The 14,661-nt window shown below is 44.0% G+C and overlaps 1 protein-coding gene across 1 annotated transcript in view; it reads right to left on the bottom strand.

Moving 5' to 3' along the window:
• CPXM2 (carboxypeptidase X, M14 family member 2) overlaps positions 1–13,021 on the bottom strand; it is a 69,843-nt gene extending 56,822 nt beyond the window's left edge. Inside the window, exon 1 of the mRNA XM_063405138.1 lies at positions 12,142–13,021. Coding sequence (XP_063261208.1) covers positions 12,142–12,454 — 313 coding nt within the window. The 5' untranslated portion in view covers positions 12,455–13,021. The remainder of the gene's footprint in view (positions 1–12,141) is intronic.
• Positions 13,022–14,661: the final 1,640 nt, after the last annotated feature.

The following is a 14,661-nucleotide window of genomic DNA, read 5'->3' as shown; positions in this document are numbered from 1 at the left end:
AGTTGTCTGCTTCTCACTTAATTACTCATTTTTTTATTTAACTGATTTTTCATTTGATAGACTGCATATTCTTTGAGTACACAGAATTCTTTGAATTCTTGAGTATTCTTTGATACACAGCTCTAAGACAGCACTAAATTGTCAGAAGCAACTTATACATTTAAATCCCAAACAGTGGAAAACGGCTTCAGTGGAGGGATAAAAAATTGGCCAGGTGCACACAGAAAATAAACAGAGGTTCTCTGGATATATCCTGAAGTGCAGAAAAGCAAAAGATTTAGGAACTCATATAACAGAGCTTTGCTGTTTCCTTTAAAGCCCACTATGTCCAAGCTGTGGCACCCTTGAGGAGCACCCTGAGAGCAGAGGATTTAAGAGTTTAAAACACCAAGAAGCAACATTTCAAAAAATAACTCTGAGATCTGAGAAAATCAAATCCAGGCCTGGATTGAAGTGTGACTACCCTCTTTTATTAAAAAACAAACCCAAACCAACAACCAAAACACCCATATCCCAAACCAAACCCTAGAAATAAATAAAGAAAGGAGGAGTGGAATTGTAGGGGTGCATGAGAGGGGCTTCCCTTGGGAAGAGTCTCCAGTTGGCATTTGGGCTCACTCAGGGGACACGAACCCCAGGGCAGCCCAGGAATGCCACTGGAAAACATGGAAAACCCGAGGACAGAGGGTTGCAAAGGGAATCAGTTCCTCCCCAAAGGAGTTTTAGAGAAAGGCATGGTTTTTAAGGAGCTCAGAAATCCCCCTCTGCAGCCAGGCTCTCCTTTTCCCACATCCCATCAGGTGTGATTCCCTAAGTTTTTGCTCATCTTCCCAAGGATTTCAGCTCTCAGGTGACATTTTGGCTTTCATGTGTCCATTGTGAAGATATTTGGACATACCAGAGTCTCTCTGTTCAACCTCTCCCTCTCTACCTGCCTCCAAACTAATCATGGAAAAGTCAGCTTATGGAAATAACTCAATAAATAAATTTTTAAATGCCTCAAGCCCAAGCAAGCACCAGGAATCTGTGGATTTAAAAGCTTGGTTATTACCTTTTAAATTCTGAATACTCAGCATTTTCTCAAGGCTCTGAGCTTCATGTATGCAGAAAGAGAAATGCTAAAATTGAGGAAGATGTTGCTTTTGGGTATCTCTGAGAGGATTGTAGGGAAGGTTTGGAGCTTTAGCTGGGAAGTTGGTGTGAAGTCCCAGCTCCAAGCTATGGAGCAAAGGAGATCAAGCAGTTCAAGCAAGGTTCAGACAAATATCTCCAAGGCTGGGCACCTGTCCAGCCCAAAGTGTTCAGAGCTCCTCTCTCCCTGTTCCAGCTTCCTACGGTCAGGCAGCCTCATGCAGCCCATGAAAGATTCCCAAAATTCATTCTGTCCAAACATCTTTTCTGCTTTGTTTAACAATTCAGCCGTGGTCCAGCGAAGGCTCATAATCACAGGCTCCACATTTAGCACACTGGAGGCCTCAGTGGTTCAAAGCAAAGTGTGTCAGGAGCTCCAAATGAATTGGAATCTGAGTTATTAGTGAGTGTAAAACTGCCTGCATTCACGTCTGCCTGCTCCAGGCTGAAAGCCCAAAAATCCAACTGAAGGCAATGCATTTCCCAGCCTGGGGAGCCAAGGAGGAATGCCCAGGAGTGCACTCAGATAAACTCTGATTTTTACCAGTTGCCCAATGAAGTTTGACATCCTTTCCCTGGAGAAAAGGGCCCACATTGTCACCAAGAGATTCAGCTCCACTGCAAAATATCAACGTGTTAATGTGAAAAGTTCAGGTCACAATTTGGGACTTATTAACTCCAGTGCTGCCTTGGAGAGTTCATCCTCCTTCCCATCCACAGGAGCCAAAAGTATTTGCTAAGTGCAGGTATCCTGCACTTGAAAAGCCATGGAATAGGGAAAGCTTCAAGGCAAGCTTCCCTGAGCATAAAACTCCTCATTTTTCCACCTCCTAATTGGAAAGGGAAAAATTCTGATTCAGGATTAATGAGCAGAAATATGGAAAGAGTCACAGAGGAAAAGTTCTGTGCTATTTTCTGTCCACTTTTTCAAAGAGTTCTGCAGCATTTTATCTGCACTAACACCATACTAGCATCCTTTTTTATCCTATTTTTTAAAGTTTCCCATTTTATTCTGCCTGTAAGACAGCAAGGGGTCTCCATATATGATTGCCATTTCACTGGCATTCCAGCACCAAAAAAGCCAAGTCCATTTTTGGAATATGGAACAAACCAGATGTGTCTGCAGGATTTTGTATTCCACATGCTACCAGCCCCAGACCCCTCAGTCCCCATTCCTGCAGGTTTGCAGCTGAGGAATTTATCCATTTTCTTCTCTGAGGCTCAGGCCTTAGAGGCTCCATCCCTTGGCTTCTGCAGCACCTGGACTCACACTGACAGCATTTTTAAAGGTCTTTGGAAGAACACTCACAGTTCACTCACATTTCTGAGTTTTTGTATGACTCCCCAATCCTTTGTTCCACTACCAGATGGAATCAAGATTTTTGGGGTCACTTTTTGTCACTTCTGTGTATCTAATGAAAGTCAAAGTAGCTGGTCTAGATCTGAGCCATTCACCTGGGGAGCCTGCAGGAGTTCTGGACTGCAGTCCTCTGCTGGGATCCAAAATTATCCAGAGGAGCCTGAGGAACAAAATATCCCCCAGGAGAGCTGTCAGACACTTTTCTCTTTGTCAGCTGGGGCGTGTGCTGGGTCTGGCCACCCCTCATCCCTCTATTCCCCAGCAGTGTAAGAGCTCTGGCCTCACCTGCTCCAGGGACATGCCCTGAAGGCTGGGACACATCCCCATGTTCTTGGGTCAGCCCCACCCTGTAACAAACCCAAATCCACTCCAGATTTACCAGGGGAGATTCCAGCCTCCCCACCAGCCATCTATACAGACCATATATAGCCCAGATTGACTTTTGGCAGAGCTCTCATTGGAATTTTTTGGTTGGAATTTAAAGACAGTGCAGTCTACACAGTCTGGGCTAAAACTGGGTCTGTCCTCTGGGACAGGGTACTTCCCATCCAGCCTGTGATGACAAACACAATTCTCACAGCTTCTGAAATGCCTTCTGTAACATAGAATCACAGAACCACTAGGGTTGGAAAAGACCTCCAAGATCATCAAGTCCAACCTTAAATGGTATTTTTCAGTAAATGGACAATTAAGGGAAAAAAGGAGAAAAATGATGTTGTCAAGGGCTGAAGTTCTACTTTTAGGCAATCAAATAGGAAAGGCTGTTTGGGTGAAATTGCAGTTTCTGTTATCAATCCGTGAAGCATTTTTGGGAAGGTTGAGATTTGGTCCCTTGTTTTCAGACATCCTCTGCCTTGTGCATGAGGGAAATTCATTACACTACTGAAAATGATCTTGAGGGGGGGAGAAGAGTGTGTCCAAGCCAAACCTGGCCTAAGGGGTGGTTGTACCAGTGGTGCAGGGAGTGCTGACACCCAGGTCTGAGATCAGCTCTTCCAGAACACTTTGAACTGTTCCCTTCCTTTGGGAGCACCCTGGAAGTCGTGAGGAGCCATAAACCTGTCACCGTGAACCACTGTCATCTCTGAAGGGGAGCACATAAAAATACTCTGCTTTCTGGGAAGGAGGGACAAAGATGGGCTCCAGCTTGCTCCCACTGCAAACAGAGCCTTGTCCCAGCACCCCAGGATGGTTCTTGGGCTTGGCATTTCCCCTAAATCCTGGATGTGGAAAAGGAAGGGGATGCTCGGACTCGCTCTCTGCTCCCCCTTTCAAACACAACTCCCTTGAAATGGGAGGCTGCTTTGCTTTCTGAAGTTCAAATGATAAAACAGCTAAAAAGCAAATCTGGGGACAGTGGGGACTGCAGAAGACAAGCAGGGACATTTGGGCTTCACCCTCAGGGTCTCTTCTGGGTCCCGGCCAGAAGGGTTAATCCCATTGAGCCAGAATGAGGGGAAGCAACAAGAAAACCACTAAATTTATGATTCATGCAAGAGTAAGGAGGAAATCCTCTTCAGAAAGCACTCAAGCCCCATAACCCCAGCAAGAAAATCAGATTTAGGAAGGTCTATCAGCCACTGTATGGATGAGCTGCTGAGGTCTAAAAAAATGAATCCACATTAACAGAGGACTCTGGTGCTTTATCCAACTGAGTCCCACTGCAGAACTTTCAGAATTCACATATTTTTTAAGTTTATAACTATAGATATACACACAACACTTTACTACCAACTTCACGGAAGATGTCAGTTGGACTTGGTCTTTGGGAATCATGTTGCTGACAGGAGAAGAGTTTTGCCAGGCACATACCTTAAATAATTCACCAGCAGCCCCAGGCTGATGTACACTCACACAACAAGTCTGTCTGGCAATTCATTAAAAAAAAAAAAAAAGTAAATCACAAAATAAATCTGTAAGTAATTAACCCTCCCTATAAAAAAGCTCAGTTAATCACCTCCACTATCCACTTTGAAGGTAGTATTTTCTGTGTCAGAAGCCAGAAGCTACAGAGCAGATATGCTGTGTAATAGAAAGTAAAAAGACACGTGACTATGATCTCTGTTTAACTTATGTACACAACTTTTACTGTGTTCCTTGGCATGTTGGATGCAGCAGCACTTCTGCAATTCCAGCATTCTGCTAATGCTTGTGTGAAAGCAGGAGCAAAACTCTATTTACTGTTGTTTACAGACCTGTACAGTTACAGGTAAATAACCACAAAGAAACAGAAGAATGATCCTGGATCTGGTACTTTCACTCCTAAGTCAGCTCAGCTCCAGCTGTGAGTCACAGCTACTGCAAGTCACTGTGGTCCTCTGAAGCTTCCCAGCTTTTTTTCACTTTTCTGCAATATCAAATCCCAGCAACAGAGCCCCACAGAGCCCAGGCAGTGCAGGTTTGGGGGGCATTCGTGTGTCAGAAAAGGAAATTACTCACTTTTCCTAAGCCAAGAGGAAAATGAGTTTCCCCACTTCTGACAAAGTAGATTTATCTCATGTAATTCTTTGAAAGGTATTGTTATAAAATATGCTTCACAGTCTATTGGGGCTGATTCCCATTTACAAGACAGCTCCTTTAACCACCCCTCCTGAATCAGAAAGTCACTTTAAAGGCTTTTTTTGTTGGCAAAAATGATATAAACCACTATCAAATAAGGAGTGAAGCCCTTGTCTTTCCTTGTCTCCATTTAACCCATAATGAGATGGTGCAAAGCCTTGCTGGCTACCACCAGAATGTTCCCCACCAGCAGGGAAGCACTTCATGTCCAAAAGAGGACTTTGGATATCTACCAGCAGACTCACCAGAATAATTCATAATTCAAATCCAGCAGGGCTGGAGGGATGAACAGCCAAACCCGAGGCTCTGAGGATGCCCTAAGTGATCTGCACAGCCTCCCTCTGATGCCTTCACCCTGGCTCCCTGAGTCACCATCTGCCATCTCTTCATTAGCTTTGTTTTTCTCACCTTTTTCTCATTGCCGTTTTTAGCTGGGGGTAGAAAAGAGAAACAATTTTCCTTTTACACCCATCAAATTGATTTAGCACTGCCTGGTGAGTGCATGAAGAATAAAATGCCTTGCTCCTCTCTGATAGTGCTCCCAGCACAGAGCAGACATCCAGAACACCCTGCTCCTGCCCACACTGGGATGCTAAAACTGCAGGGGAATGGAATCATAAATGTTCCTTTTGCTGTCCCACAAGGAAATTATAAATGTGGTTGCATCAGAAGTAATGAATTAACACTGCAGTGTGTTTTACTAATGGTTTAATGTAGGTGTTTCCCGTTGCTTGATTAGATATGCAAACACCCCACCAAACACCTTTTGAAGCAGAAGAAGGGTCCACAGGAACAAGGCCTGACTCTGAAAGATGCAGGAATTCGTGGCTTAGGAATCCTCATCAGGAAAATAATCACCCAGCAGCAGTGGTGGAGTCTTTGGGCTGGCCGGTTTCCTCTGAACATCCTTTTTCATTCTCCAGGCACTGAATTTAAAAGTTCATTTTAAAAGGCAAGTAATTTTAACTACATCAGAGCTTTGTTTGCTCCCATTCTCCTTGAGTACCCAGTGTTAAAGGCCCATATTTATATTTACATTGACCAAATAATCCCACAAGACATCACCTCACCATAGGCCTGACAAGAAGACCAAATCCAGAGCATCCTTTGCATAATAACAATAAAATCACAAGCAACCACTGTGTGAATATGACACTTAAATCCCAACTCTGTACTCAGAAAATCAGTCTTTTGGTAGTTTGCTTTTTACACAGACAGTGAATTTGGCAAGACTTAAAAATCCCAGCTCAGATATTGAAAATTCAGGAAATTACTACTTCTGCACCACAGCTTCTACTTCCACTACTTCATCCTTCTGACAGATTTGAAGCTCATGTAGCTGACAGAAATCTTAATTCCAAACCCAAAAGAAATAAGTGAAATTTGGTTGTGAGCCATGGGATTGACCTGTCTCGCCAGCTCACTGAACAGATAATAACATTAAACCCCAAGACTGAATTCAGCTAATGAGTGTCTCATAATATGCTGGCATTTCAGGAACAACTCCAGGCTCAGGTTGAGACTATTAAAATCTATTCAGTGAAATCATCCCCTTTTTAAAGAGGTGTTTTTAAAGAGACATTTTTCTCACCTGAAACATGAGGCTGAATTCAGAGAAGCCTGCTGGAAGAATTATCTTTGAAAGTGGTTTTCTCTGGCATAATCAAATGTGTTTATTCCCATTTTTTTCTTTCTCATGTTACATTATTCATTGAAGCCATGGGTAAGAAAAGATGCTCATCAAAAAGGTTTGGCCAATTTTGAGGCTATTGCTCATTATTCATTCTTAGTCATCCGTTGTCCTCTTTTGTTGTGACATTCTTTAAAGGATGGGCTCTTAAATGGAATAGTGAACATTCCATTATTCTGCATATTTTAGAAGTGCTGAGGAGAAAATAGGGGCTGGTAGATGAAAGAAAGCTCATTAAAAGCCACATTGCTTGTTACATATGGCAATTAGGATGCAATACAGGTCACATTAAAATTCATGGCATACCCACCTAGGGCCAGGAAGTTCATTCTTAAGAGTTCCTATTATGAGCAGTTTAAGCAAAAGCTTTAAAATTAAAATCTGTGTTCTAGGTCACAGGAGTGCTCCACTTTGGGCTGCTCAGAGAAGGAAGGACAGGAGATGGACTAGAAAAGTACCAAAGGACTAGAAAAGAGCAGCACTGGTGGTTTCCCAGCACATGAGAAATTCTGTGGTGTGTCTTGGTGACCAGGTCTCCAGTGCTTTCAGCTGTCAGTTCAATGCCTTATGTCTCACTCTGTCATTTCTTCTTTCTAGTGAACAAAATCACCACACAAATGCCAGTAACACCCCAAACCTGTCATGTTTTTAACTTCACACACTCTTCAGCTCTTCGCCCCCGTTTCACACCAAAATATCTCCAGTTTTTCCTGAATAACATCCCTGTGATTCAGCTTTCCCTCCTCATTCACTCACTGATCTCTCTCCAAGCTTTCATTACCTTGGTAAACATCTCAATTAAAGTACTATCAGTCTATTTTTTTAAATTCAAATAATCTCTGCTGGATTATCTCCATGTTTCCTGCACTGTCCATTTTATCCTCTCCTTGCCTTCCCTTTCTGACTCCTCCTCACACGTCCCAGAAAAGACCTGGCCCATCCTATGCACTACATGAATTAAAAAGAAATAACAAACTAAACCCCTTAAGAATTGCATTATTGAGCAAGATTGCAGAAAAATAAACAGATATGGGGCAAGTAAACACTGATGCATCTGAGGAGTTTCATCAAGCCTGGGGAAAGCACCAAATGAGATGAGACAAAGGAAATCCTGATTTCAGCTAAGCACAGACAAATGTTGGGTTGTGCAGAGATCAAACACTGGGAGATCTGTGAAATACAGAGCAAATGTGCTCTAAGCCCCACTCTGAGCATTGCCACACAAATAAACATCAGTCCTTTATTTTCTAAATACATTCAGAATGTAGGTATGGCTCTACAAGGACTACAAGTTTAAGTTTTGTAGATCAAATCAAAATAATTACAGACTTCACTGTGGCAGATTTGGGCTACACTGAGGAGGTTATTGGGCACCTCAGCCCCATAAATCTCTTGATGATGAATTTTTGCCTGTAGTCAGACCCCCAGACTCTGAAGGGATCTGCCCCACAGATGGTTGCTGAGGTACCACATCAACTCTGTTAAAAGCCTCAAAAAAGAAAACCACTGATGTTAACAAGACTCTTTCCACTGATTTGATTGGGCTTTGGACAGAGGCCTGTACAAACAAGGATGGGATTAGAAAATGGAAATCTGTTTATATACACAAAACCTGTCAATCCAACTGTTTGCCTTCCAAGAATGACCTAGTACCACTTAATTTATGAGGCATTTAAAGGGCAAAGAGGCAGATTGATACTTCTAACTTGTACCTGAATTGACTATTTGCAAATATTGATTCTAATATTTCAAAGAAAAAAACCTGCAAACCCACTGGCATCAATTGGATTTCTTTTTACCTTCATATTTCACAGACTGCAAATATCTGTATTCTGGCCACCTTCAGTAATTAGCTGAAATAAATGGAGTGTGTGTCATCTGTTTAGTGCCATGTCCTTGAGACTGCTCCCTTTGATTTCCACTTTGGTTCAAAGCTGGGGTTGATCAGGACCAGCTGCTCAGCCAAAGGGCACATCACACATTCCCATTCCTCCTCCTTCTCCACCCCAGCTCCAGCCAGGCTATTGTTTGTTACAACTAATTAATCCCACATGTCCTGGCTGCCAGAGAGCCTCACAAACCCCAAATTTCGGTATTTACTGCATGTCCAATAAATTAATTCCACCTCTGGAGAGATGCATAAACACAGTTGTGTACATGTAAGCACAAGACACATTCTTACCCAGCCAGATTTATGATTATTATTATTATTGGTATCTGACAGTTGCTATTATTATTTCTAGCTGGCCTCTTAACATCCAAATGTGAGTAAATATAGGTGTGTATTAGTATTTAAACGTCTCTGTGAGGGCCAGATTGCCAGATTTTCATTCCAAACTGATCCCTGGTGACATGGGGACAACGGCACTAAGCATCAGAGTTACTGCCCCAACAGGACCTTGCCCTTGCCTGCCTCTGGGAGAGGAGAAAAGAGAAATTTTCAATATTATAGCCAGAACTTTTAACTCTGCAGCTCAAACTGCCTGACACTTCCTGCTGAAACCCTCCTGTTTTCACTCACATCTGTAATGAGTGGTGATCGTTCTCCTCACTGGGCCCTCACCTCAGGGCTTATTATGCCTCTTGCAGTTAAAATTGCTCAGCTGCTCCCAGGGAAATCCACTGGATTTTCCCATATAAGTAAGTCCAGCAGCCAGTTTGCACAGTTGGTGTCAATCACCCATCCTGGATCAAGCAGGAGGAGTTTGGTGGAGCAGATCAGTTGCTTGTTGTACCTCTGGCTATTTTTTAAAAGCTCAGAGGCTTTGAAACCTCTTATTGCCCATGGCTGGTGAAAGCCTGGAAGCTCAGCTGTGTCCAAAGAGCCCAAACTTGCTGTGGAAGGAGGGATTGAGGCATTTCCTGGCATTTCCAGCTGCTTTTGGTGGTGCATCACGAGCCTCTCCCCCTGTGCTCACTGCAGCCGGTGGGGAACGAGGAAGGTGCCTGTCTGTAAAGATAAATAAACTTTGCCCTCGTGGATTGGATTCTCTCCTCATCACTGTCATGTTTGGAGCAAGTGTGAATCCCCAAGTGCTGGCAAAATTGGAAAAAAGCCAACAGGAAAGGTGAAAGCGGAGATGAACCACAGAACATCCCACCACAGGATGGAAATCCCCAATGTCTCCATCACAACAAGGAATCAAAAACCTAATTACAGAGCTTTAATATCCACGTGTTTCCCATGGTCATGAATTGATGGAACGGTTTGTGTTGGAAAGGAACATAAAACATCACCCAGGGCCACCCCCTGCCATGGGCAGGGACACCTTCCACTATCCCAGGTTGCTCAGAGCTCCATCCAACCTGGCCTTGGGCACTGCCAGGGATCCAGGGGCAGCCACAGCTGCTCTGGGCACCCTGTGCCAGGGCCTGCCACCCTCACAGGGAAGGATTTATTCCCAATATCCCATCTAACCCTGCCCTCTGGCACTGGGAAGCCCCCTTGTCCTGTCATAATCCACCTGATCCAGTCTGTGGAGGTGGAAAGCAGAGCCTTTCTTTCCTCAGCTTAAAAAACCAAACAAATGAGACTTTGAAACGAGAACATTCTCAGATGATCTCACGTAGACTGCAAAGACCATACTGAGATAACAAACCTGATAAGGCAGCCCTTGAGATGGTCCAGGCAGTGCCACGCCCTTGGGAAGCTGCTGGACCTTGAGGATGTTGGAAAAACCAAACTCTACAGAGATGCTCGGGGGTAAACTGAGAGGCGTTTCAAAGGAAAGAGAGAGAGGTGTGAGACCTATGGATTTGTGGAGGATTCTCAAAGCCTGACTGAAAGCTCACACAGTCTTGTACATCTGTGTGCATCTCTGAGACAAGGTGTGCTGACTCGGAAAGGCCGTGGCATAGAGAAGATGTTGAGAGAGAAATTGAACTGGAAACAAGTTTAAATGATGGCCCTGCAAACAGACCAGGTGTTTTTGAGAATTAGAACTGTGAAAGATGCATTGTAGCAAGACCACGTGGAGTAAAATAATAGGTAAGTGGTGTTAGAAGTATTAGCAGCATTGTGTGGCAAAAGCTGACAGGCTGAAAAAGTTTATAAGGTATTGCAACTAAGAGATAGCTTGGCTTCTGATGGAATGGCATTCAGTTTTACATCTCTTGTGTCTCACCCTTCTACGAGATTGATAATGGAATAAAATCTTTTGAAAGGCTTCTCAGTTGCCCCGTGTCTGGGTTTTTCCAACATGAGGAGACAGGGACACGGATGTCTCCTGCCTCTGCTCCCCACACAAGGTGATCTGCCACCACCCTTCTGCCTGGAATTACCCTGGCAAGCCACTCTGTCTGCCCCACAAATGGTTTTCCAAATGTTAGAAATTACATTTTCTTATCACTATTTATTAGTATAAAAGCCCATATTTTTACTGCACAAGTGCTAATTAATTTCTACTAGTGTTAGCATTAAATTTAAAGTATTTTGTTTGCTGTCTGCTGGATGTCACTGGATAAAGCTACAGCCACTCTACAACCCCTGACTCCCTGTTATGCTGTACAGATGCTTCTAAATCACAGATTTTGTGCCATATGCCCCAGTCATTGACATGAAGTTTCCTCCTGAAGTAAAGCGAAGTTCAGCTGTAGAGGAGTGAGATTTGGCCCGAAATTTTACAACTCTGAACTTCATGGACCAAACTCACTCCTAAGTATACCAGCCAGTCAGAAACACGGAAAGGAATTACTCTTTTGGGGTGGTGCAATCAGGTGTTAATGCGAAAAAGTGGGTGGTAAAAGTTGATCACGTTTCTGCAAACTTCAGAAAATGGAATTGGGCAGCTGTTTTATTATAAGGTCTTTTTGTTGCTGTTTAATTTCTTCACTTAACTGGTCAATAATTAAATTGAGCTTGTTAGGGCTTAGTCTTTTTCAGGCAGACCTCTGTTTACATATCTTCCTCTGGAGGGCTTCAGAGTGAAATCTCAGAGAAATTCACTGGTTTAGAAGTGAAATTAATTCAGAAACTTCTCTTAGATTAAAGTGACAAGGGATAAGGTGAGATGTCACTACATATAATCACCTTTTACTATGAAATCTGGTTTTTTTGCTTATAGAACAGCAGCTTTCACAGCAAGCCAGTTGCCAAGTGTAATTAAGAATAATTAAGAAGGAGAAGTCCACAGACTAGCCAGAGTACAGCAGAGTTAATACATTCCGACTCTTTAACTCTTTCCCTTTCAAGTAAAGAGTGTTTCAAAGTGTGTAAAAGTTCTGCAGGTCTGTTCTGTGGGATATTAAAACTTAATGTGTCATCATCATCATCATCACAATGACATTTATTGTTATTATTGCCGAGACTGCCATTAACTGAATATTCATTAATGCTAAAATTTAGTCAGTCAGCGTGAGATTCAACAGGTTCCAGACTCCGGAAGAGAAGGAGGAAAGTTACCTGGTGGCGTTTCCAGAATGGATTTTCCTTTTTTGTTGTTTTTCTTCTGTTTTAACTCCTTCCTGCTCGGTTTGAACCCTGGGTGCTCCTCTGTCTCTGCAGCACGGACAGGTCCTGCCTCTCCGGGCTGCTCCGTGAAAGGAAAGAACTCTTCCCCGGGATATGGAAAGGAGTAATAATGATCCCTGTTGGTAATCTCCTGCAGGTAATAATCCTGATCGTCCATGGGGACGGCGCGGGACACATCCCCCAGCAGGGCCAGCCCGAGGGCGCACAGAGCGAGGCAGAGCCGGGAGCGGCCGCGGGCGATCATCGCTCCCTTTGGCGGAGCGCTGGAACTTTACCGGGAGCGAACGGAGCTGGGGCAGCGGCGGGAGCGCCCCGGGAGCGGCGGGGAAGGAGCCCGGGCCGGGCGCTGCTTGGCGGGGAGAGACTGCGGGACGGGGCTGCGGGGAGGGGACAGAGTGACACTGCCGGACACACGGACAAAGGGACACTCAGACACTCGGACACTCAGACACTCGGACACACGGACACTCGGACACTTGGACACTCGGACACTGAGACACTCAGACACACGGACACTCGGACACTCAGACACTCGGACACAGGGACACAGGGACACACAGACACTCAGATACTCGGACACTCAGATACTCGGACACTCGGACACACGGACACTGAGACACTCAGACACACAGACACACGGACACTCGGACACTGGTACACTCGGACACTCAGATACACGGACACTCAGACACACGGACACCCGCCCGGCCCGTGGCAGGTGCGGTCCGCAGCCGCCCCGGCGCTCCCGGAGCCGCTCCCGCACGGCCCCAGCTCCGCGAGTTTCCGCTCCGTCCCGGGCTCCTCGCTCCTCCTGCGCGGCTCATCCAAGGGAGCGCTTATTCCAAGAAAAGTCAACTTGGCAGGCAGCCCTCTCCTCCCAGCCCGTGGCCAGAGTGTTTCCCTCCCCTGGGAGACGGGGGTGGGCACGCAGAGCCCGTGCCTGGCAGGGGTCATCTGCTGGCACTGCCACCCTGGGCACGCAGGGGATACCTGGGATGTGGGACGGTGGCAAATAATCCGTATTTGAAAAGTTATTCCCTTTTGTGGTGCTATTTCCCCCCCCCCCTTTTAACTTTTATAAAGTAGGATCCATCTCCAGCACCCATCTCAGCCTCCCCTGTTTATATTACTTTGCATGCATATAACAACAAAATTTCTATGTAACTTAGTTTATAGACAGAAAACTATATTTTAGTTTATATAGAACTATATTTTTATATATAGTTATATTACTTTATAGTAACTTACTGTTTATTGCTTCAATAATATAGTTTAAATCATATAGCTTTACATAAAGTTTTACTTTGCAGTAGCTTCTTATTTTATAGCAACTTATAGCAAGTTATCTCCAACTAACACAACTCAACACATATCGTGTGCCAAGTCATAAGATGCTTCTCCTGGGGTTCATGGCAGCTCCCTGGATTCAGCCCAGCTGAAAACCAGGAGGAGCACGGTTCATCTGTGGCCCTTTTTCTCACTCTTTTTGTGAAAATCCTGATATTTGTTCTCCCTGAAACATCTTCCCAGCAGAGCAGGGTGTTTTGTGCTACACACACGCAAGCCAGTGTCGTTAATGAAATCAATTTGTCTGGGAGCAAAATCTTACCTTTCATCTTTTTCATACCTCTAAAATAACCTTCAGTGCTGAAGGAAATGTGCAACAGTTGGCTCACATGAAATATGAATTCTTATTCCTGTGTTGAAAATGGCAGCTTATATTTTCATCATGTATATTGTATTTCTTGCTGTGGTCCAGTCAGCTGGGAGAAAGCATTACATCTGCTGCCCCAGTCTTTATCCTGGCTTTGTGCTCGCATTTTTGGTGTGTTTCTCATCATTTTAATACCATAATAAGCATCATTTCATGTCTTGGTACCTGTATCTTTTGATATATTTGATTTCCAGGCTGTGGGTGATCCCATCCCATATATGCAATGATCATCCTTGCTTTCTTAGTTGCTGTCCCAAAAGGAATGTAGTGATTGAAATGTGTCTGTTGTCCTTCCTTTTATAAAAATGCAGCTGTACTTTAATTTTTTTTTTCCTTTAAATCTGAAAACTAGGCATCTTTCTATTTTAAATATAGGAATTTTTGTTTTTTAAAACTAGAATAAAATGTACTTTTCATTTTCACTGCTTTGCTGAATTATACATATATACATAAATAAACTTAATTTGATGAAAAGCTGCTTCCCATCAAACTTTCAGACCCTTTTATCTGTAATAGATGTTTCTGTCACCTCTGCCTCTGGGAGCAGTGTGGGAGCAGCCTGAATATCCTGGAAATCCCCTCTTAGTGATTTCCCAAATATTATTTTGTTTCCCCTTTCCAGCGTACCCAGTCCCCTCCTGCCTCAATCCTAATTTCTGAGGGCAGAGCACAAACTACAGAAAATGTGTTTGATTTTGCTGCCATTTGCAGCACAGCCAGTCTTCTGAAAACATTAT

The sequence above is a fragment of the Prinia subflava genome, chromosome 9, assembly GCF_021018805.1.
Source record: "Prinia subflava isolate CZ2003 ecotype Zambia chromosome 9, Cam_Psub_1.2, whole genome shotgun sequence".
NCBI classification, from domain to species: Eukaryota; Metazoa; Chordata; class Aves; order Passeriformes; family Cisticolidae; genus Prinia; species Prinia subflava.
Note: the sequence above shows the minus strand (reverse complement) of the source record. Positions and strands in the feature narration are given on the sequence as shown.